This window comes from Mesoplodon mirus (assembly GCF_964341445.2).
Source record: "Mesoplodon mirus genome assembly, chromosome: 4".
Classification (NCBI taxonomy): domain Eukaryota; kingdom Metazoa; phylum Chordata; class Mammalia; order Artiodactyla; family Ziphiidae; genus Mesoplodon; species Mesoplodon mirus.
In genome coordinates this window covers 175,547,456-175,570,405 of record NC_138979.1, presented here as the reverse complement: position 1 = coordinate 175,570,405, position 22,950 = coordinate 175,547,456, and the positions used below count along the sequence as shown (strand labels likewise).

The 22,950-nt window shown below is 44.7% G+C and overlaps 1 protein-coding gene across 5 annotated transcripts in view; it reads left to right on the top strand.

Annotated features, from left to right (window-relative positions):
* The window catches only part of TTC7B (tetratricopeptide repeat domain 7B), a 239,873-nt gene that overhangs the window by 62,902 nt on the left and 154,021 nt on the right, over positions 1–22,950 (top strand). For all 5 annotated transcript variants that reach the window (XM_082617199.1, XM_082617197.1, XM_082617195.1 and 2 more), the window contains exon 5: positions 10,846–10,967. In XM_082617199.1, coding sequence (XP_082473325.1) covers positions 10,846–10,967 — 122 coding nt within the window. The remainder of the gene's footprint in view (positions 1–10,845; positions 10,968–22,950) is intronic.

The window sequence follows — 22,950 nt, the reverse complement described above, 5'->3', positions numbered from 1 at the left end:
AATAAAATTTTAGACACAACAGTAATTTCTGAACTTTCCTATTTTGTTCTGCTAATCTTATATTGCACCAGTGTAACACTGGTTAATAAGTGCTTCTTTATGATATGTTTTAACATCTGAAGGGATTAGTAACTCCTTATTTTTCAGAATACCTTTTGTCCTTTTCTGTTGGTATTTCTAGATGCATTTTAGAATAATTGGGATTTGGTCAAATTTTTATTAACGCTGTACATTGGTTTGGAGAATTATATTTAGTCTTTACTCATCTGTGACCATGATACCTCTTTCCATTTTGCAAGATTTTTGTTTTACAGACTTCAGTAGATGGATTGTATTCCCAGATCTTTTCTATTTGTATTGCTTCACGTATAGGATCATTTGTTTCATTGTATTTTCACATATAGCAATGCTTTGGTTTTTAAAATTCAATTACAAAAATATTTAATGAGTGCCTTCTTTGTTCTGCACACTGTGCTTGACACCAGGGGCACTAGAAGAAATAAGCCACAGAGCATGTCCTCAGGAAACTTACTGTTTTCTGAGGACACAGGTCCATAAACAGCACGTGGGCTGCTTTGGTGGGGAACGCTCAGAGAATTCTGCAAGCCCAGAGAAGGGTCTTGGACCCGTGCAGAAGTTCAGGGATGGCTCCTGGGAGAGATGACACCTGAGCTGAACCTTGAAGGCTGACAAGGATAGCAATACAGGATTATCAGCCACAATACTGAACTCCTCCATAAAAATAGAGTTGATTCTTTTCATTTTTCTAAGGATGAACATGTGGCAGAGGAATGATTTTTGTCGTTATTCTTTCTTCCTTTCTAGTATTTTCCACTTTATCTCTCTTTCATGCCCTATCTCCAGACTTTTCTAAAACAATGTTATTATAAAGGTGGTGGAAAGTATCCTTATTTTGTTCCTACTTGAAGGTGATACTTTAATATATCTCCAGTAAGGATTATAATGTTTACATGCTCATTAAGTTTCTCATTTGCAGTTCATAACAATTATGTAGGTATATATTATTATCCCCAGTAATCAGATGAAAACAGTGAAGATCTGAGAGATCAAAGGAGTTGTCCTAAGTCCACAAGTGGTGAGGCATGTCAGAACCAGACCTTGAACCTGGGCCTTTTGACCTAAAATCTTTGGCCCCTGCCTACTTTCTGTCATGCTTCCTCAGGTGTTGGGTGTGTGCTTTTGCCAAAGCAGGCTGTACTTGTTACGGATACTTGTTGGCAGTCCTCTCACAGGGAAGTGTTTATCCACAGAAAAAGTGGTGGCTTCGACACTGCCAAACAATGGTCCTGCCCAGGCCCATGTATTAGAGGCTCTTTGTGAGGAAGGGATTAAATCCAAGATACTTAGACTTCAGGGCAAACTCAGAACTAAGCTATTCCCTCTCTCATCCACCTTGCATTTTTCCCATCCTGCCTCATCCTGGCAGCCCTGACCTTGTCTTTTGGGCTTTGTTCTGCAAGCAAATGCAGACTAATAGGAAAAAGGGAGAGGAGTCGGACTGCAGAGTCAGGTAGACCTGAGTTTCAACACCAGCCTTAACACTCGTTAGCCATGTGATTTGGGCAACTTGCTCAGTGGAGCAAAGTCTCAGTTTCCCCTTCAGTAAAGAGAGGGTAATAGTATGCATCTCAGTGGGTTTTTGTGGGAGAATAAATGAGATAGTCTATGTACCTTCACAGTGCCTAATGCAGAACAGGTTATTTTCTTATTGCTTTTTTCCCTGCATTTCTTATTGGCCCTGCAAATTTATTCATTCATTCATTTACTATGTGTTTTATTCATTTACTACATTTACTATGTATATTGAATGCTCACCCTGTCCCAGACACTGCACTGGACCCTGGATATATTAGTAAATGGAATAGACATGGCCCCTGACTTTGCAGAAGGTGCAGCACCATGGAGGGAGACAGCCAATAATCAAATAAAAAATACATTAATAGGGCTTCCCTGGTGGCACAGTGGTTGGGAGTCCGCCTGCCGATGCAGGGGACGCGGGTTCGTGCCCCGGTCTGGGAGGATCCCACGTGCCGCGGAGCGGCTGGGCCCGTGAGCCATGGCCGCTGAGCCTGCGCATCCGGAGCCTGTGCTCCGTGACAGGAGAGGCCACAACAGTGAGAGGCCCACGTACCACAAAAAAAAAAAAAAAAAAAAAAAAATTAATAAACGCAGTGAAGGAATAGAATAGGATGCTGTGGGAGGGAATAATAGAGGCAGGCCTGCTTTATGTTAGTGCTCAGGGAAGGCCCTCCTGAGAAATGACAATCAAGTTGATGCATGAGAGGTGAGAAAGAGCATAAGAGTAACATGATCCAGACTGTGTTTTAAAAAATGATTCAGGCTGCTTGTGGAGGGTGGAAAGGAAGTTAAGGAGCAGGAGAGGACATGGAGACTCTATTTAGGAGGCTGCTGTAGAAATCTAACAGGAAGTGGTGGTAGCTTTGTTGAAAGTTATGGTTGTGGAAATGGATATATACAGACATTTGAGAAATAATTAGGAGGAAAATAGTAATAGATTAGATGTGAGAGAGTGTCAAGGTCTCAAGGCTCACTCCCCAGCGTCTGATTTGGGCAGCTGGCTGGATGACGTTACAGTCGCCCCTCGGTATCTGTGGGGGATTAGTTCCAGGACCCCCTGTGAATACCAAAATCTGCAGACGCTCAAGTCCCTTATATAATATGGCATAGTACAGTTGGCCCTCCGTATCTGCAGATGTGGAACCCGTGGATACAGGACCAGCTATATTTATAAGATGGAGTGATAAATAGAGGCTTCAGTTTGGGGCTGAATCTGGACTCCTAGGAGCGTAATCATGCTCAAAGTTTCTCTGGGGTAGAAGTTATATGGCTTTTGTCCCAGGAAGGCATTCCAGGAGCTAGGAGGGAGATGCCCAGAAAAGGGCCCTTGAAGCTGAGCCCCATCCCTGAGGTTCTGGTGTACAGACCCTTCTTAAGACTGAGGCTGGACCAGGAGAACCAAGAATTTCTCCCTTCCACCACCAGCCACATAACAAACACAGCACCAAGTACTATGCAACAGCAGACTACTACTGGGAAAGGGGCGCGAATGTGGAGCGAGAACTCCTCTGTAGTGCAAGCATACAGAGACCGCTTAAAACTGAGGGTGGAATAGAAACACTGAGGAAAACCCTCTGGCATCCCAAGTCCCACAGTTAGTAGCCCAGTGCTGGAGGAGTTTGAAGCCCATGGTGCATTGGAGGTAACTATAGAAACAATAAAACCCAGCTCCAGCTCAACTACTGACTAGGTTGACTCAATCCCCAACACTTAGGGCCTGATAAGAGAAAAGGGGTACACATTTTCAAGTGTAAATATTATTTAACTCAGTTTATTTCTGTATACACAATTGTCAACAATAAATAAAAAATTAAGGGCTTCCCTGGTGGCAAAGTGCTTGAGAGTCCGCCTGCTGATGCAGGGGACGCGGGTTCGTGCCCCAGTCCGGGAGGATCCCACATGCCGCGGAGCGGCTGGGCCCGTGGGCCATGGCCGCTGGGCCTGCACATCCAGAGGCTGTGCTCTGCAACGGGAGAGGCCACAACAGTAAGAGGCCCGCGTACCGCCAAAAAAAATTATAAGATACGTATATATACACACACAAACAGGAATAAACAAATCACTGTGAAGAGCAATAAACAAAACAAAACCCAGAAATGACCCAGGTATTGGAACTATCAGATAGGAACTTTAAAATACCCATGAGTTATGTGTTAAAGGATATCATGAAAAAGATATGCAACATGCAGGAACAGATGGGAATTTCAACAAGGAGAAGGAAACTATAAAAAAAGTATAATTAAAATGCTAGAAATAACAAAACATGATATAAGAGATGAGGAACTTCTTTGATAGCTTATTAGAAGACTGGAAACAGCTAAGAAAAAAACTTTCATTTGAAGATAGGTTAATAGAGATTATTCAAAGAGAAACACAAAAAGAAAATAAAAAAGAGTGGGAAAAAAAACAGAACAGAACATCCAAGAGCTGTGGGAAAATATCATATATGTATTTGGTGTCCCAAGAGGATAAGAGAGAGACACTGGGACAGAAGAACTATTTGAAGAGAAAATGGTTGTGCTTCCCTGGTGGCGCAGTGGTTGAGAGTCCGTCTGCCGATGTAGGGGACGCGGGTTTGTGCCCCGGTCCGGGAAGATCCCACTTGCCGTGGAGCGGCTGGGCCCGTGAGCCATGGCCACTGAGCCTGTGCGTCCAGAGCCTGTGCTCTGCAATGGGAGAGGCCACAACAGTGAGAGGCCCGCGTACTGCAAAAAAAAAAAAAAGAGAGAGAGAGAGAAAATGGTTAAGAACTTTTCAGAATTACTGAAACACAGCAAAGAATCTCAGATCCAAGAATCTCAGAGAACCCCAAGCAGGATAAATACAAACACACACTTAGACACATCATAGTCAAAGTGTTGTAAATCAAAGACAAAAGTCTTGAAGGCAACCAGAGAAAAAGAAACTTTAAATACAGAAGAATAAAGATAAGAGTTATAGAAGACTTATCATCAGAAAATGATATGCAGATTAGAGGACACTGGAAAGACAAATAAAAGACTTTTAGAACAAATAAAAGTTGACAGAATGCATTGCCAGCACACCTGTGTGACAAGAAATGTTAAAGAAGTTCTTCAAGCAGAAGAAAATACAGACCCACACAGTGAAATCAAGAGCATCGTAAATGGTTACACTGAGGGTAAATAAAGAAGACTTTCCTATGTTTAATTTCTTTAAAAGATAATCGACTGCCTAAGCCAAAAATATGAACAATGTATTATGGGATTTATAATATAGAAGTAAAATGTGTGGCAACGATAGCAAAAAAGATAGTGGAGGAAACAGAAGTATATTGTTATAAGGTGTTTCTACTATATATGAATTGGTGTGATATTACTTAGAGATATTATAAAGAGCCGCATTGTAAACCCTAGGGCAGCCACTAAACAATAAGAAAAAAGAGACATAATTAACCAGTTGATAGTGGAAATGAAATGGAATCATCAATCCAAAAAAAAAAAAAAAAAAAGAAAGTGAGAAAAAGGAACAAAGAGCATATGGGACAATTAAAAAAAAAAAAACTAGCAAGATGGTTCCAACCATGTCAATAATTATATTAAATGTAAATTGTCTAAGCACCCCAATTTAAAGGCAGAGATTCTCTATCTGCAAGAAAATGATTTAAATATTAAAACATAGGTAGATAAAAGGTAAAATTACACACTATGCAAATAATAATCAAAACAAAGTGAGAGTGGCTGTATTATATCATAAAGTAGAATTACAAACAAGGGATATTATAGGAGATAAAGGGAGATATAATAAAAGGAGTCAATTCATCAAGACATTATAATCCTAAAAGTATGTATACCTAATAATAGAGCTTCAAGATATAGAAAACAAAATGTATTGAAGAGTTTATAACATTAAATGTGTACAGTAGAAAAGAAGAAAAATTTCAAATCAATGATCTACATTTCCAACTCAAGAAATTAGAAAAAGATGAACAAATTAAAGCCAAAATAAGCAGAAGGAAGGGAATAAGAAAGATTAGAACAGAAATCAGTGAAATAAAAAACAGATAAACAGTAGAGAAAACTAGTGAAACCAAAAATGGAGTCTTAGAAAAGATCAATAAAATTTGTGTAAACTATTAATAAGATGAACAAGAATTAAAGAGAGAAGACACAAATTGTCAATACCCAGAAAAAAGGAGGCACTTCTATAGATCTATAGACATTGAAATGGTGTAAGGGAAAATTATGACCAGCTTTATGCAAATAAACTTGATCATTTATAGAAAATAGACAAATTCCCTGAAAGACACAAAGTACCAAAGCTCACTCAAGAAAGAATAGATAACTCAAGTATACCTATATGAATTAAAGAAATTGACTTTATCATTAAAAATCTTCCCATAAAGAAAACTACATGTCAAGTTGGCTTCCTTGGTGAATTCAATGAAGAGAGATTCAATTTAAGGGAGAAATGAGGCCAGTACTATAGGAGCTTTCAGAAAGTAGAAGAGGAGTAAAACACTCCCTAACTAATTTTATGAGACCAGTATCTCTTTTTTTTGTATTAATTGATTAATTAATTTATTTATTTATTTATTTTTGGCTGGGTTGGGTCTTCATTGCTGCGCGTGGGCTTTCTCTAGTTGCGGTGAGTGGGGGCTACTCTTTGTTGCGGTGTGAGGGCTTCTACATTGTGGTAGCTTCTCTTGCTGTGGAGCATGGGCTCTAGGCATGCGGGCTCCAGTAGTTGCGGCACTTGGGCTCTAGAGCACAGGATCAGTAGTTATGGTGCACAGGCTTAGTTGCTCCGCGGCATGTGGGATTTTCCCAGACCAGGGCTCGAACCTGTGTCCCCTGCATTGGCATGAGGATTCTTAACCACTGTGCCACCAGGGAAGTCCCAGAGACCAGTATCTCTTATGAATACAGATGCAGATATCCTCAACAAAATACCAGCAAACTGAATCTAACAGCATAGAGAAAGAATTATATACCATCAAGCGAGATTCTTTTCAGAAGTGCAAGGTTGATTTAACGTATGGAAATCAATGAATGTAATACAACAAATAAATAGAATAAAGGACAAAAACCACATGTTAATGATAATCCCAGTAGATGCAGAGAACTCATTTGGCAAAGTCCAACACTCCCCATGATAAAAAAACACACAACAAACTAGGAATAGAAGTAAAGAAAAATTTTTAAAAAAAGAAGTTATTATCCTCAACCTGATAGAAGGCATCCATGAAAAACCATGTCTAACAACATATATAATGGTGAAAGAGTGGATGCTTTCCTTCCAAGATCAGATTAGGCAGGAAAAAGAAATAAAAGGCATCCAGATTGAAAAGGGAGGGGCTTCCCTGGTGGCACAGTGGTTAAGAATCCACCTGCCAGTGCAGGGGACATGGGTTTGATCCCTGGTCTGGGAAGATCCCACATGCTGTGGAGCAACTAAGCCCGTGCGCCACAACTACTGAGCCTGCGCTCTAGAGCCCGCAAGCCACAACTACTGAGCCCGCATGCCACAGCTACTGAGCCCGTGTGCCACAACTACTGAAGCCCTCTGAGTCTGCACACCTAGAGCCTGTGCTCCACAGCAAGAGAAGCCACCACAATGAGAAGCACACTCACTTCAATGAAGAGTAGCCCCTGTTGGCCGCAACTAGAGAAAGCCAGCGTGCAGCAAGAGACCCAACGCAGCCAAAAAATAAATAAATATTTTTTTTTAAAAAACGAAGTAAAACTATATTTACAGATGACATGATCTTGTATATAGAAAATTCTAAGGAATTCGCACAAAAATACTATAAATAATAAATGATTTCAGCAAGGTAGGATACAAGGTCAATATACAAAAATCCCTTTTATTTGTATACACTAGCAATGAGCAATCTGAAAATGAAATTCAAATTGTAATTCACTTCTAATAGCATCAAAAAGATTAAAATGCATTGGGATAATAAAAAGAAGTCCAAACCTTATGTTCTGAGAACTACAAATCACTGTTGAAAGAAATGAAAGAAAACCTACATAAATGGAAATGCACCCTACACTCATGGAACAAAAGACTTAATTTGTTAAGATGACAATACTCCCCAAATTGATCTACAAATTCATCCCAATCCCCATTAAAATCCTAGCTGCCTTTTTTGCAGAAATTGACAAGCTGATTCACAAATTAATATAGAAATGCAAGGGACCAGAGGAGCCAAAACAATCTTGAAAAAGAACAAAGTTGAGGGACTTACACTTCCCAATCTCTTAACTTTCTATTGTACAAAGCTACAGTAATTAAGACAGTGCACACAATTAGTATTCCTGAAGAAGAAAATGGAAAAAAACAGAATAGATGAGAAAATACAGTTATATAATCAAAGAGAGATTCTTCAACAAAGAAAGGCTATTCAGCACTTGCTATATACTGTGCTAAGTGTTCTATCCATTTATTATTCCATTTAGTTCATAGGACTGCACTAAGTGAAAAATTCTATTACCATCTCCATTTTACCAATGAGAAAACTTTAGAGACTGTGACTTGCCCATAGTAGTGGAGCTGGGCTTTGAACCCAGAATGGCAGCCTGAGTCCAGTGCCTCACTTGATACTACAGATCTGAATTTTTAGATTGAGAGTTCATGCTGTGTTCCAAGAATAGCTGACCTAGAATGATGAATGGCAAGACAACACCTGGTAGATTTTCTAGACTTCAGGGAGAAAAGGACTGCTCTTTGCAGATTGTCTGCAGGGAGAACAGTAAGCCTGGCTTCCGAGTTGTCCACAGCAACTGTCAGTGTTGGAAGACTGGAGTATCGTCTGCCATGTTCTGAGGGAGAGAAAATGGGAAATCTGAGAATGTCATACTCAGGTTTAGAGGAACAGAGACAAGAGACAGACATTCTTACATCTGTAAGAATTCAGGGCCTGTAGCATCCATGAGCCCTTTTTGGCAATATTCCACCAAGCAAGAATCAATTTAAAATAAAGAATTAAAGAAACAATGAATGCATTTGATTGATTGATTGAGGTATAGTTGACATACAATATTATATAAGTTTTAGGGGTACAGCATAGTGATTCACAATTTATAAAGGTTATATCCCATTTATAGTTATTATAAAATATCGGCTGTATTCCCTGTGTTGTACTCTATATCCTTGTAGCATATTTATTTTATACATACTAGTTTGTACCTCTTAATCCCCTACCCCTATCTTGCCCCTCAAATGCATTTTGATATAGAACTGATGCAAAACAATTATGGGGTAGAACGTAATTGTTAGGTACCTTGGCAATAAAAAACAGTACTATAACAAAAATAAGAGGCTGAGGAGAAGGCAAAGGAGAAGGTAGTATGAATATGTCAGTTTCCTCGTTTTTGTTCTGGGTCAACAGATACTGTATAGTGTTGAAATATGTACATAAAAGAATGACCTACTTTCTGTCCTTTCTCTGTCTCTTTCTTTGTCTCCCTCTCTCTGTCTTTCTGTCTATATACACATACATATAACACACATGCATACATGTAATAAATATAACATATTTGTTACTTTAGAGAGACATACATGTATGAACTATGTGTAAAAAACCACATTTTTCTGAGGTTGAGTGATTACTTTGGTCCCACTTTAGTTTCTCCTGTCAAATTTCATTAAAATTAAAACCAGTATGTATAACAATCTCAATGTCTGTAAAATGATTTTTATCTTTCTCTCCTCTTGATACATATGTACACAGAGATAGCTGGGTTATCGTTCAATCAATGTTCACTGGCTATTTCTGTGTGGTAGAATTTTGAGATGATTTTTAATTTTCTTTTTGTACTGTACTACATTGTTTTCACTTTTAAATAATCATGGCATTTAAAAAAATTAAAAGCTATTATCAAAAGCAAGTGGAGGATAATTTTTTTAAGTTTCAGCATTGGACCCCCAAGTGGGAATGTCAAGGAAGTAGTTGGATATATGAGTCTGGGAAAGTCTGGACTAGAGATTATAAATTTGGGATTCGTCAGCATGTAGATGATTTTTGAGAAGTGGATGAGAGACACTTAACAGAGAAGGACAAGGGCCCAGACCCGCACTCTATGCATCTCCAGCACTTCGAGGATGGGTGAGGGTGGAGCCAAAAATGACAGTTCTCAGAGGCAGGAGGAACACCTTCCTACCCCTTAGCACTTGCAGAGCCAAGGGCTAAGTCAAGAAGGAGCCAGGCGGCTTTGATAAGATGCTGGGATGTAGTTCAAAGGCAAGGGTTGGCCACCTGGATTTCGTTCCACAACGTATTGTTCGTTGTGTGTCTTCTACTTTTTTTTCCCTCCCCAAAGCTCATAAGGTAGAGAACCAGCAATTGCTTCAACTCCATTTGGAGAACAATTTCAAGACCTCTAAAATATTTGGGGTTTGGCTAACAGCTGGATCTTCGGAGAGCTGCTGACTCAGCAGATGTTGGCAGCATGTTTGGAGAGCACTCCTGTGGTTTTCAAATGGGCCACAAGTAGCTTCTGGTAGATCAATGCTTTATCGGACTTGCGAGTTTAAGGAGAGCAGCCTCTGTGACAGTAGCTAAGTGTGTACACTTCCCTGCATCCCCCTCAACTTGCAAACCTTTCTCTTGACTAGTTGGCAGTCTTTCTGGCGGGGCTAAACACGTCAACCTTTCAAACCTTGTTATCTGCTGACAAGAGGTCAAGTTTGGGGAGCGGGGGAGTCGAGGTTGTTTTTCTCAACTCTCCCCTTGAGAATAGGTGGCTGCTGCCCAGTCCACAGGCCTCAGCTCTGTAGCCTGGTGAGTTGGCCCTGTCTGGTTAATTCCAGAGCCAGTGCCAATCATGGCACTTTCCAGCTCTTTCTGAAGCTCCTCAAGCTCTGGAGGGCCGAAGCCACGGGCCACCCATCAGTGACCTCAGCCGCTGATGGATGCTGACTGTTTCTGTCCATTGCTGGACCGGCTTCTGTGTCACTCAGCCTTTCTGTCAACATCCTGGCCTTCGGCAGAGCCACTCCGCCTCTAATGCTTCTCCTGGCACCGTGCGCTCATCAGCACCCTTCACTCCTGTGTCCACAGTGCCAGGAGGGCCACACGTGGCCCGGGGTTAGCAGTTGTTCCCTGTCTCGCAGAAGTCATTCTCTCTGCTTTTCTTATCCCTATACTTCTATATCAGTGCCTTGCACGGACGTTTGCCTACAGACGTGAATTTTTCAAGTCCTGCAGTGCACGTAGAGACAGGGTTTGAAGGAGGTAGGCTTGCATGTGGATCTGATTAGTTTTCCGGTTTTCTCCCCTTCTAGGTAATACTTTCTAATATTCAGAACAGAAGTCCTAAGCCTGGCTCCGCTCCCCACGATCAAGAACTAGGTTTTTTCCTAGAAACAGGACTACAGAGAGCCCATGTCCTCTATTTCAAAAATGGGTAAGCCTTCTTCTTTTTCTAAATCCAGGTCCTAAAGAAGGAAAGTAGAAAGCCTCATAATGCCGTCTTCAGTTGAGTTGTTATCGTAAAGCAATTTGAAATATAAACCACGATGGGAATTTTTTTTTTAAAAAAAAGAATGAGCATAGGCTCTTTTGTCTCTTCTCCACCTGGGTCCTCACTTTCCCATGAGATTTGAAGGGGGGAGGAGGGGGGAGGAGGCTCCCCCATGAGTACGAGTCCCAACGTGGAGCACCAGGACCAGTGGGGGAGGGAATGGGCACCATGCTTTGTGCTCCCTTGCCTCCCTGGGATGGTACTGTGCAGGCCTCCCCGCTTTGTTGCGGGGAAAATGAATGGATTGGGAACCCTGGCCCACAGGATCACCTCCCTTTGAATGGCTGATCCGTTTAGAGGACTGGATTTGCCAAATTTCAGATGGTTTTTATGAAAGCGAGTATGGCTGTCATGCCACACAGGTACATTTTCCCCTTGAGCTGCCTTTGAAAAGAGTTTTTAAAAGGTTTAAGAGCCTGCATGTAAGGGATAGCTCTCATGCATTTGATGCTTGTTTTCCTTTTCGTGTTGCTCTTATGAGAAATGCAATGGTGCTCTTCCAAATCTCTTCAGCTGTCCCTTGTTTTGACATTTTGCTGCAGGATAGATACGCATGGAGGCCAACAGTAGGTATCTGGTTCCCCCGTCGCTCCTCCTAGGCTGTGCATGGGGGGCCCCTTCCTCAGGAGTAGTCCAATAGCACTTTAAACTGCAGATTGGATAACTGAACAGGGGAGTTGCTCCCTCTTCATTTTCAAGAGCTTCAAACCTTGGGGCGTAGCTCATGGAAGTGGGATTTCACCTGCCCAGAGCCACGTGCTTCTGTTTCCCATTTGTTGGGGAGTAGGTGCTTATTTTCCAAATCCTATTAAACTGTTTGTGGAGAAGGCCTGCTTTGTTCCAAAGGTTCACATTGGCAGGGCCCACAAAAGGCTGCAATAAACACCCCAAAGTTTGGAATGGCTTGGTAGCTTTGGCATAGATGCTTTTGAGTTCGATCTCATCTGTCACTGATTGAGATCGTCTGAGTGATGGTGCCTGTCCTCTAGGCTGAGTTTTGAGTTCTAGTTTCTTTGCTGTTATACATAGAGAAGGGAGGGAACGTAGAATATTTTTTTCTGTTTATTCTCCCTTTTCACAATAAATAGTGTCATCACAGAGGAAACTCCAACCCTGGCTTTCCCTCCCTCTAACCTGTGAGTGTGTGTGATTGATATGCAAGTCCAGAGGCCGGAATGAATTTCCTTGGGGCTTTCAGGAGTCCCAAACCAATACCTTCTATTGGAAATGTTTTGTGTGAGATTGATAGGGGCGGGCTGGATGACTTATTTTCCTATTTGAAGCCTATTCGTCGAGGAGGAAGAAGCGGGGCTATGCCCTGAACCTTTGGATGCCCACCAGAACCTTCAGGTTCTTGCCCTGAACCTTTGGATGCCCACTAGAACCCAACTAAAAAATAATGATGAGAGGTTTGCACTAGGTGATGGATTACATGCTGGGAATTGCTTACTGGCTCCTGTCTCATTTTATCTTACCCAAGTTCAAGAAGATTCCCATTGACATAGTCAAAGTTAAGGGACTGCTTAATTTTGAAGCCCCTCTTCCTTTTTTCGTGTCCTCTTGCTCTTTTCCCTGGGCTCTAAAGACCAGTGATGCATTGAGCCGGCTGCTCTGGAGGGCTCTTGTCAGCTGCCGGGTTCTAAAGCAGTAACAAGAGGTCACGTGGGTAGGTGGAGGTGAAGGCCAGTCTTGAGACCACAAAATACGGACGAGGGCTTCCCTGTTGGCTCAGTGGTTGAGAGTCCGCCTGCCAATGCAGGGGATGCGGGTTCGTGCCCCGGTCCGGGAGGATCCCACATGCCACAGAGCGGCTGGGCCCGTGAGCCATGGCCGCTGAGCCTGCGCGTCCGGAGCCTGTGCTCCACAACGGGAGAGGCCACAACAGTGAAGGGCCTGCGTACCAAAAAAAATGGACAAAAGGAGAGGAATCAGTGGGAGGTTTTGGACATTCAAGCGCTGTCAGGGCTGCTGACTTACACGGTGGGTCACTCGGGGCCCAGGAGCCACACCCGGGGGGCATTCATCAGTGGATGCCTGCCGCCCGTGTCTCTGCGGAGCAAGTGGGGATAAATGGAGGTGGTTGCCAGCCCTCAGCACCAGCGGCTTCCCATCTTCCAATGTGTCTGCTCCTGCGTTGTCTCGCTCCCTGTTTGTGTTTCTACACTTAAAAATGTATATATATCTGGAAGGATATAACTGACAGGATTTGACTGATTTTCAGGGTTAGGAAAATGCATCTTAGATGAGTTTGGCAATAAGGGTTACTAATTGGTAAAGCATCATATCTTTTTCTTTAGAAATACACTTAAATATGTTCAGCCTTTTAGTTGCCAAGCCCGTGAACTTGGGTCTCTTTCAGAAAGAACCTGACGCCAGGACCAGTTCCTGGGCCGCGCCTGATCCCTTAGATCCCTCTTCTGTTTACCAAGTACTTTATTTCACCGTTGATCCTCATGGCGTTCTATCTTCCACGCCCACCACCGCCCTGGGGGTTGGCGGTGTAAACAGCATCGCCTCTATTTCACACACGGTGACCTGGCTGCCGGGCTCAGTCCTTTCAGTGCCGCCCCCACTGCAGGGGAAATGCTGTGTGCAGGGCCTTGGCTCAACCTTCAAACCGTGGCCTTGTCCACCATCCAGCCTCTCTTGTGAGGGAGCACTCGACCCCGGGATGAGACATTGCCGGGGGATGGTCCCCAGCCTCCACGAATTGGGTGTTTTCTCATCACACTTTTCCTCATGTCTCATCTACAGCCTGTCACAAATCATATGTTTCTTCTTCTCTCCTCCTCCCCCTGCCCCTCTCCCCCTCCTTTCCTCCCCCTCTCTTTCCTACCTCACCCCCTTCCCCTCCCTCTCCTTGTTGCCCCCTCGCGCCACCTTCTCCCCTGTCCCCTTGGAGGGAGAGAGAACCTGTCATCATTCCAGCCCCAGTGTCCTTGGGCGTGGTCTGGCTTGGCACACACCCACGTCGGTCGATTTCACGTGGGATTCTCTTATCCCTCTGGGTAGCAGCAGCAGGCCTGTTATGGATGAGAACAATATCCTGCTGAGGCTCTGCAGAGGGTGAAGGCAGAGAGCCTTAGCCTCAGAGGGCCACGGCTACTGCTCCCGAGCTTCTCGAATTTCCTCGCCCACGGTAGGCACTCGGATGAGGGGAAGCAAGGGCGCTGGAGCCAGAGGACCGGATAAGGGACCAGCCCTTCTCCTCGCTGGGTGTGTCGGTTTCTTTATCTGTAAAATAGTGCCAGAACCAGAGAGCTGTGCGAGGTGTAAATAAGAGAACACATGTGGAAGCATTTGGTGCAGCGTCAGGCAAACAGGCAGGGGGAAATTGTAACTTCCAGTGATGATGACGCCCGGCTGGCTTTCCAACTGGAAGTGGGACCACAGGAAGGTCAGGCTCCAGCTGAAGTGGAAGTTCTCGAAGCAGGCGTCACTCGTTTGATGGCAGAGTCTCACACAGCAGAGTTTTCAAGGAAGGGCACTCAGTTTTGACTGCTGGTGTGAGCGAGCTCTGCTCGAGATGCATAACAATTAGCTTGGATAACCCCTAATCACCGAGGGCCACCCCAGTGTTTCAGAGAAAGGAGGCGGGGGCACCTGGTGTGAGGCGCTAGCCCTGGGGGTTCTGGGCAGTGTGCAGAGAAACGGCCTCAGCCTGGGGCTCCCCTCAGCCTTCGGAGAAGTGTTACCCTTCCTTGAGGCCACAATGCCAGAGAAGCTTGGGTTTGGGATGCCAGTTATTTACTCCATGTTATTTTAGGAATAGTTAACTATATCTTATAAACAAAGGGTAGCCAAGGACATTTCAAGTAGCTTTGCTTCTTGCTCCACCATGTCAGGTGCACTGGGTAAGCCAAATGGATTGTAGTGTGTGTTTTCCCTGGTTCTGAATTGGTTTTAATTCAAGGAGGGTGGGGACAAATTCGAGCAAGAAGGCAAATGAGCGTCCGTGTCTGGGAAATGTACCCGCTGGGTTGTCCTCTTTCCTAGGGTGCATCACGGAGTTCTGTGTGGGAGATCCTGTCTCGGAGAAGGTAGGAAGTCAGGCAATATGGTCAGACTCTGGGCTTCCCCCCACGTGCTTGCAGCCAGGCCAGGGAATAAAGTGGGATGGAGGGCTTTTTGGAGTTGTGTTATTACAGTCAGTCACCGCTATGCGTTGGCTTTAAATAGACCTCTAATTACCACTACGCATTGACTTTTAAAAGTTTTTAAACTTCCCCAGTCATCTTGTTGACCTTTGCAACTGTTCAGCCCTGCTCAGTGTAGCTTGGAATTAGAAGGGCCATGAGGCCTGAGGTGTCCCATGGGCTGCTGAGGTTCCTGGGTTTATGGCCTCAGAGAAACAGTAGCAGCAGACAGGCTCCCACAGGCCCTGTTGGGGGTGGGAGGGAGGGGGAGGGTGCTGGCCAGGAAGCGAGGGGGCTTGGCTCGATGCACTGGCCTCCCCAGGCACTGGAGCGACTTGGCCTTGTCCTCTGCATTCTTGCCTTCAGTACGTCTTCCTTCTGGAGGTGATAGAAGTGGTTGCTTTTTTCAACTGCCCCCTGCTTTTTACATTAGGAGTCAAATGCAAGGAACATGAGAAAATTCAGACACATTTCCAGTAAGCATTTCGTATGTATCAGCTTTTTGTACTTGACATTTCTCGAGAGATTCAGAGAGTATAAAGAGATGGGCCTGCACTGTGGGAGATAGTAGGAGAAAAGAAAAAGGGTAAGGTGTGAAAATAAGTAACTTTATAGGCGACAGTATGGTTGTATAAAAGAGTAAACAATGCAAGAACACCTAATAATCACTTTAACTGAGCTGAGGTTTCCAGGCCCATTCATTCATTCAGTAAAGTATTTATTCATTCATTTAATGAGGACTAATTGCATAGGAGCCAGGCCCTGTCCTAGCACTGGGGCTTTAATGCGGAAAAGAACAACGAAGTCCCTGACCTCCTAGAACTTCATCTCAGGGAATTAACTAAAAGAAGCAGTCTCAGGATAGTCTGTACATGTGTGACAGGGGAAGTCCAGGTTGCCAGAAAACCAAATAAGGAGGCTGCCTGTTGAGACGGCTGAAGATTCGGGAAGGGGAGTAAAGCTTTGGAGAAGTGGGATTGAAATGATGTAGGTGCACAGATTTGGGAGAGTCAGGGGTACTTTCCAACTAGTTGGTAGAAACATGGGGTTAGAACTCTACTCAGTATTGTATATATTCTGCAGGGTATGAGGAGACCACTCTGGTTGGAGCAGAGGTTTATACAGTAATGTATGCGCTTCTATATAAACCTCCCAGCACAGGACCTGGCATGCAGTAGGTTTGGTCAGTTATCCAACATAGTTCTGTTATGTGCCGGTACTGTGCTTGGTACTGAATTGGTGAATATAAGACACATAGTCCGGGTTCTCAGGGAGGATACAGTCTAGTGAGGGAGAAGATAATAAACAAGTAAACCAATGTTTATAATTACAAATCATAATAAATGCTAGGAAACGAATGGGTGCAGCAAATAACGGAGGGCACCTGCTTAGGTAGGGTGGTCAGGCCAGGCCTCCTGAGGAAGTGACACGAGACCAAGACTTGAAGGATGAGAAGGAAGTAAGCATGCCACAAGCAGGAGAAAGAGTGGTGCAAGCAGAGGGCCCACCACGTGTAAGGTCTTGACCCAGGAAAGTGTGACGTGTTTAGGAACCTGAAAAGAGCCCAGTGTGGCCGCAGCAGAGTTGGAAGGGGGAGAGTCACAGACTCTCCTGGTTTGGCTTTTTACCCTGAAAAGGCAGATCGACTCTGGTGGCATACAGTGGAGAGTAGTGATCGTCCAAAGAGAAATCCCCAAGTCACCAAAACAAAGGCGAGGTGACAGTGGTGGGCAAGGCATTAGATGCTCATCTCAAAGATGACAGTGGGGCTTCCCTGGTGGCGCAGTGGTTGAGAGTCCGCCTGCCGATGCAGGGGACACGGGTTCGTGCCCCGGTCCGGGAGGATCCCACATGCCGCGGAGCGGCTGGGCCCGTGAGCCATGGCCGCTGAGCCTGCGCGTCTGGAGCCCGTGCTCCGCAACAGGAGAGGCCACAACAGTGAGAGGCCTGCGTACCGCAAAAAAAAAAAGTTGGCAGTGGTAGCAGGGACCAAGAGAAGCGGATGGATTGGAGATGTATGGTAGAACTGCTGTTGGTTGATGTGTGATCCCAACTGGTGTGGGGACTAGCTGATGAACTGGATTTGGGGGGGAGCGGGAAGGGGAACAGAGGAATCAGGAATGACTCCCCAGTTGCAGTCGGAGCAGCTGGTTAGATGGAGTGGGGACAAGGAGAGGACCAGATTCAGAAAAGGGAAAGTCAGAGATTAGCCTTGGATGTGTATCGTTTGAGAGCCTGTGAGATTTCCAAGTGGCAGTGTCGACTAGGAGGACAGATGAGCACAGGGGAGGTTGAACCTTGAGTTATAAGTTGGGAGTCTCAGCATGTTGATTATATTTAAAGCCGTGGACTGGATGAGATCTGAGAGGGACAGACTGTAAAGAGAGAAGCAAAGCCCAGGACCCAGCAGGAAACCTGCAAGAATTGGAGTTGGGCCAAGGAGGAGGAGCCCATGGAGGAGCTGCCCGAGGTCCGAGGGACCATGAGGGTGTATTCTCGTAGAAGCCTAAGGTGCCTGAAGAGGAGGAAGGGCTCACCTGATGATGCTGAGATGTTAATAAGGGTAAATACCAAAGCACTGGATTTGATAATATGGAAAGCCTTGTGACCTTGAAAGGACTTTTGGTGGATGGTCAGAGCACAAGCTAGATTGGGGAAAGAGCGGCACGAATGAAGTGGTGGCCTCAGATGTGGGTCACTTTAAATAAATGTTATTTCCGTTCCCATTTCCTTTTCCAAGTTAGGGTTCTTGCTGGAAGGATGGATGGTGGAGAGATGGTGGAAGACTGAAAACCAGGCTAAGAGGCAGGGAATTAATTCTTCAGGTGTGGAGAAGGATGGGGTATCAGGAAGGGCCAAGACTAGGGTAGTTCATTTGGCAGGAGTCTAGTGCCAGCAGAATCATGCCCACCATATCAGTCGGACTTGGTTCATTTTACTTGGTTTTCGGCCATAGGCTACGTTCCGATCTCAGCAAGAACCATGTATGTATTGGACTGAGAGGAAGATGGGGTGATGGAGGGAGTGTGGGGGGGAGTCCTTGTAAGTGGGCTACTTCCTTTATTCGCAACAGCTTCAAGAGGGAAGTTTATGGACCAGTGTGAGTCCTGCAGCCTGGCCAGCCAGGACCACCTCGGTGATGCCACTTGTCATTCAAGCAGTCCTGTGTCTGGAAGACTTTGGGTTAACCTAGCGAACTGTGCTAAGCACTTCCCATGAGTCATTTCAGTAATAAGGAAAATTTTCATAATAGTTGAGCTGAAGGTCGGGTATAGAATCTGAAAATCCTGGAGTCCAAATGGTTAGAGCATATTTTTAAAAATCACTGCCCTTTGTAGCTGAGGACTCTGAGATCCAGAGAAATCACATTCAATGATCATTTAATAAATATTTGTCAAGAACCTCAGGAGGTTATTTACTAGTGCCAAACACTGTTCTAAGTGAACAGGTCAGACCCAGTCACTGCCTCGATGGGGTTTACATTTTGCTCAGGGAGACAGTCAGTAAACAAGGCAGTGCTGGAGTGTGCTCAGAGCAGGAGCCTGAAGAAATGGCTCCTCTGTTTATAACACATCTGACAGGCATCTGGGTTCATTGTGACAAGGGACACAAAACTTGTAGCCTTCCTATGAACAAATACCCTACACATGTCCTCCTGCACCTCCAGGTGGCCGCTGCGTGGGACCAGTGGGACAGGACTCAGTATTGGAAGAAAAGCCACGGTATTTAGTGAGGGAGTTTGCCGCCTAGAGCCTGTGGTGGGCCATGAGTGGTCTTATAGACTTAAAGGGTTTGAACCTCTCTTTTCAAGAAAAAAAAAGATCCCATTTATATGCTATTCTAGAAAAGACCAAACAATGGAGACAATAAAAAGATCAGTGGTTGCCAGGAGTTTGGGAGAGAGGGGAGATGAATACACAACATATAGGTTTTTTAGAGCAGTGAAAATACTTTGTATGCCATTATAATGATGGATAGGTGTCATTATACTTTTGTCCAAACCCATGGAATGTGCAACACTATTTACTTCCTTAGAGTGAACCCTAAGGTGAACTGTGGACTTTGGGAAATTTCTGTACCTTCCTCTCAATTTTGTTGTAAACCTAAAACTGCTAAGAAAAAAAAAGAAAAGAAAAGAAAAAAAAAAGAATTAAACAAGGCAGTGTGATTTATTCAGGGTCAAGCAGCTAGTTGGTGGCCTGTGCCTCCCCCTGCTGACACCCAGCCCAGTTTTCTCAGCACTCGCACAGACTGACCACGTCCAGTTAGTGCTCTCTTCTTGAAGATGGAGCTCTGGGCAGCAGAGCCGCAAGGAATACATTAGACTCAGAAAATAAGGACTTTTAAAGCCAGTCTAGTTGTAATTGTTTATGTAATAAAAAGCGTCAGCCAAGTCTTCTCTGTTTTGTTTCAGTGTAGACTAGGTCTGGCGCATCCCTTAATGCCATCAAAACTTTAGTATGAAAACAAAGGAGTCTTTGTCAGTTTTAATTATGAAATTCCAGGACCACTTTCCGTGATAAATTTCGGGGAATGAATTATGGGGGACGGGTAGTTGCTTTCAATGCACTGCCTAAGCGCTAGCACCCACGGCGTGTTCGAGGCCTGCGCCATCAAAGCGTTATCAGCGTTCAGCAAAGTGGGTGCATCCATGTTGGCCTGTCCTGGCTTCAGCAGAAGAACGGGATAGGCCATTTGAGGCTTCCAAAGTACAAGGCGGGGTAGGGTGGGAGCATGGGGCATGGGGAGGGGACCGGTGAACTAATTGGCAGTTACATGCATCTCACAAAGGCCCCTTTCCGGACGGTTTCTCCCAGCTGTAGGCTGCCTCCTTCAGCCTCCATTCAGAATTGGAATTCCCTGAAAGATGAACTGGTACAGGAGATTATTCCAATTTTTCACCTTGGGTTTGTCCGGGATAGTGATTTTCTATTTTAATGGAGGCAGGGGGGAAGGGGGAGGTTCTTTGTTATTCATTCACTTAATTTGTTCATCCTTCAAACATTTATGTGCTCGGAGCTAGGGTTGAGACAGCAAATGATCCCAGTGGGTTTTCTAGTCCAACAGGAAAATAAATAACTACAAGTAGGCTTACACCTTAGGAAAGGAGAAGAAGGCAATACTATCTCTTTAAATTTAGCCTTTCACTTTGCAAGTTTTCCCCAAAAGAGATGGTTATATAACAGTTGTGGCTAAAAAATCAAAATTTACTTTATTTTTCTGATATTTCCCAATAACTCTTGATACGACTGGAGATTGACCCTGGAATTTTCTGCTATAGAGGGCGATATTTGCAGGCCGGCTCTGGACAGGAGTATCATCAGTGAACCTACACAGCAGGAACATAACAGTGTGGTGTGAGGACTACTGCCCAACTCTGTTTAGTTTCAGCTGATTTGTTACAACATTCACTTGTTCTGCCAGTGTTTATTCAGCTGCTACTCCTGCCAGATGTTCTCCAGGTGCTGAGGGTGAAATGGTGAGCAGCCAGACGTGCTTCTTGCTTTCAGAGAGAAACCAGGTCCTTATATTCCTGGGTGTATAACTACACCCCGAGATGGTGCTCAGGCGGCAAGGTACCCATTTCTGTGAGAGGCCATTTGAAAATGCAGTTGACCTGGAGCTGGTGGTTAGGGGAGGTTTCCCGAGCAAGTGGCTGAGCAGAGCCTGAGGATGAATCAGTGAAGAGGAGCTAACTCACAACGGCAAGGTGCAATGGGAAGGGCACTCGTGTTGGTTAGACCTGAAAGGATCCTAAATAGGCATCAGAGGCATCTGGTCCAACCAACCCATCCTTTTTCTCTGCTTTGTGTTTCTCAGTATTTAACGGGCATCAAATGTACTACGAACAGGGCTTACCAGGGATCTTCTTAGGTTCAGTCAAGCATTCCGACCCACAGGGCTTTCACTGGCCACACTTGGCCATCTATGGAGACATATCTGGAACAGAACTGTAAGTTGCCTGCCAGGCAGTGTCAAGGGTTTCTCTCCTATGTGAACTGTGCCCTTGGCAGTCCATCTGGCCACCCGGGAGCTGTCTTCTTTGCCCCTCCCTCATCAAGTGACAGCTCACGTGCTAGAGAATGAGCTTCACGTGGAGTAGGGATGGGGTCTGCCCTGGCTTAACGTCTCCCTGAGGGATATGCTCCGTTGTAAGTCATCCCATTCAAGGAAGCCCACAGCGGTGTTGTCCCCTTCAGATATTTATAGTTCCTTCCAGTCCAGATGCAAGTTACCAGTCAAAGGTCATTTTTAATATAAGCAATGTTGCCTCATAACATAATTGACATTCTAGCTTTATTAGGTTTCCAGGGAAACAGAACTAGAAAGTTAACCTAAGGTCAGATTCTCAAGCAGGAGAGGAAAGGAATTTGCTAACCCTTTGCCCACATTGTGTTTTTTTTTCCCTCATCTAATCTGTTTATTGTCTGTCTCCCATCACTGGAATATAAGTTCCAGGAATTTTTATCTATTTGGTTTGGGGAGGGATCTGTACCTTGAGAGTATCTGGTATACAGTTGTACGTGAATGAATGGGTGAGTGAGTGAATGAACTTCTCACATTCAGCTGAGACGGCTGTGGCTCACAGATGCCTGACAGTTGTGTGTTTTCTTTAAAATTAGTTCATGCAGCATGTATGTACTGAGAGGTAAGTGTGCAAGCACTGGGCTAGGTGCCGGGACGTAAGGAAGAAACAGACATTCTAGACGGGCCTCATGGAAATGACCGCTCCTGTTGCTGTTTAGGGGGAGATGTGCCCTGACCGTCCAGCTCTTCCCGCAGATGATGTCCTTCTGTTGGAAGAGGGTGAAGGGGGCCAGGTATCAAGTGGTTTCCTTGACCTCAGTAAGAGAGAATACGTTTTCTGGGACGGTCCTAGGGACTTCTGCTGTCTGCCTTATCTCTGAGACTGGAGGCTGTTTCCCATAATGGTGGCTTTATTATAAGACACCCCACCCCGAGCAGGCCTGATAGACTCTTTCTTTTCTGAGAAACTCCTAGCTTGGTGGAAAATTGGTGCTTGTGGCCCTCCTTACTTAAGCCTGGCATGTACACATCTGGATGGGATTCTAGCGTTCCCACAGCAGGAAAGAGAATTATCATTTTCCACGGTTTAGTGTTGAGAACATTTGCTCCCAGAGCCTCCCAGACCCACATTTTTTTTCAAGTATGTAGCTCTTTGAGTTAAAACCTCACAGGCTGAAGTTGGACACAGAAGCATGAGAGCCCGTTTAAGTATGGCCTTTGTAGGCAGCCCCTCAAGGGCAGGCCATTGAAATGACACACGTGTGTTGGGAAGGAGGAATTCACGTCCCGTCTGGGGAGGAAGGAAGCCAGATTTTACCCTCTCTGAGCCTGTCAGACTGTGGAAAGCTTTCTCAGTAATTTAGTGACGTCTGTGCCACAGAGCCGGTCCAGATGTATCTGCCCGGGAAGCGGGCTGGATGGGCAGGAGGGTGTTGGCAAGGCATGCAGCATTCCTGTTCTTGGCCAGAGCAAAGCTCATCAACCTGTTCTTTCCCTTCCCTGGTTTAGGTGTCAAATGCGTTAATATTTTATATGAGGGCAGGGTGCAGGGGGTGGAGGCCCCAGCTCATTTCAAGGGATATTTCCTACCTATTTCTTTTTAAGTCATCATTTTTCTCTCCATTCTTTTTTATTTTTTGCAGAGGTATTTTTAGTCAGCTCTTAGAGAGAGTTGCGGAGAGGTTGAGTTAAAGCCCAGAAAA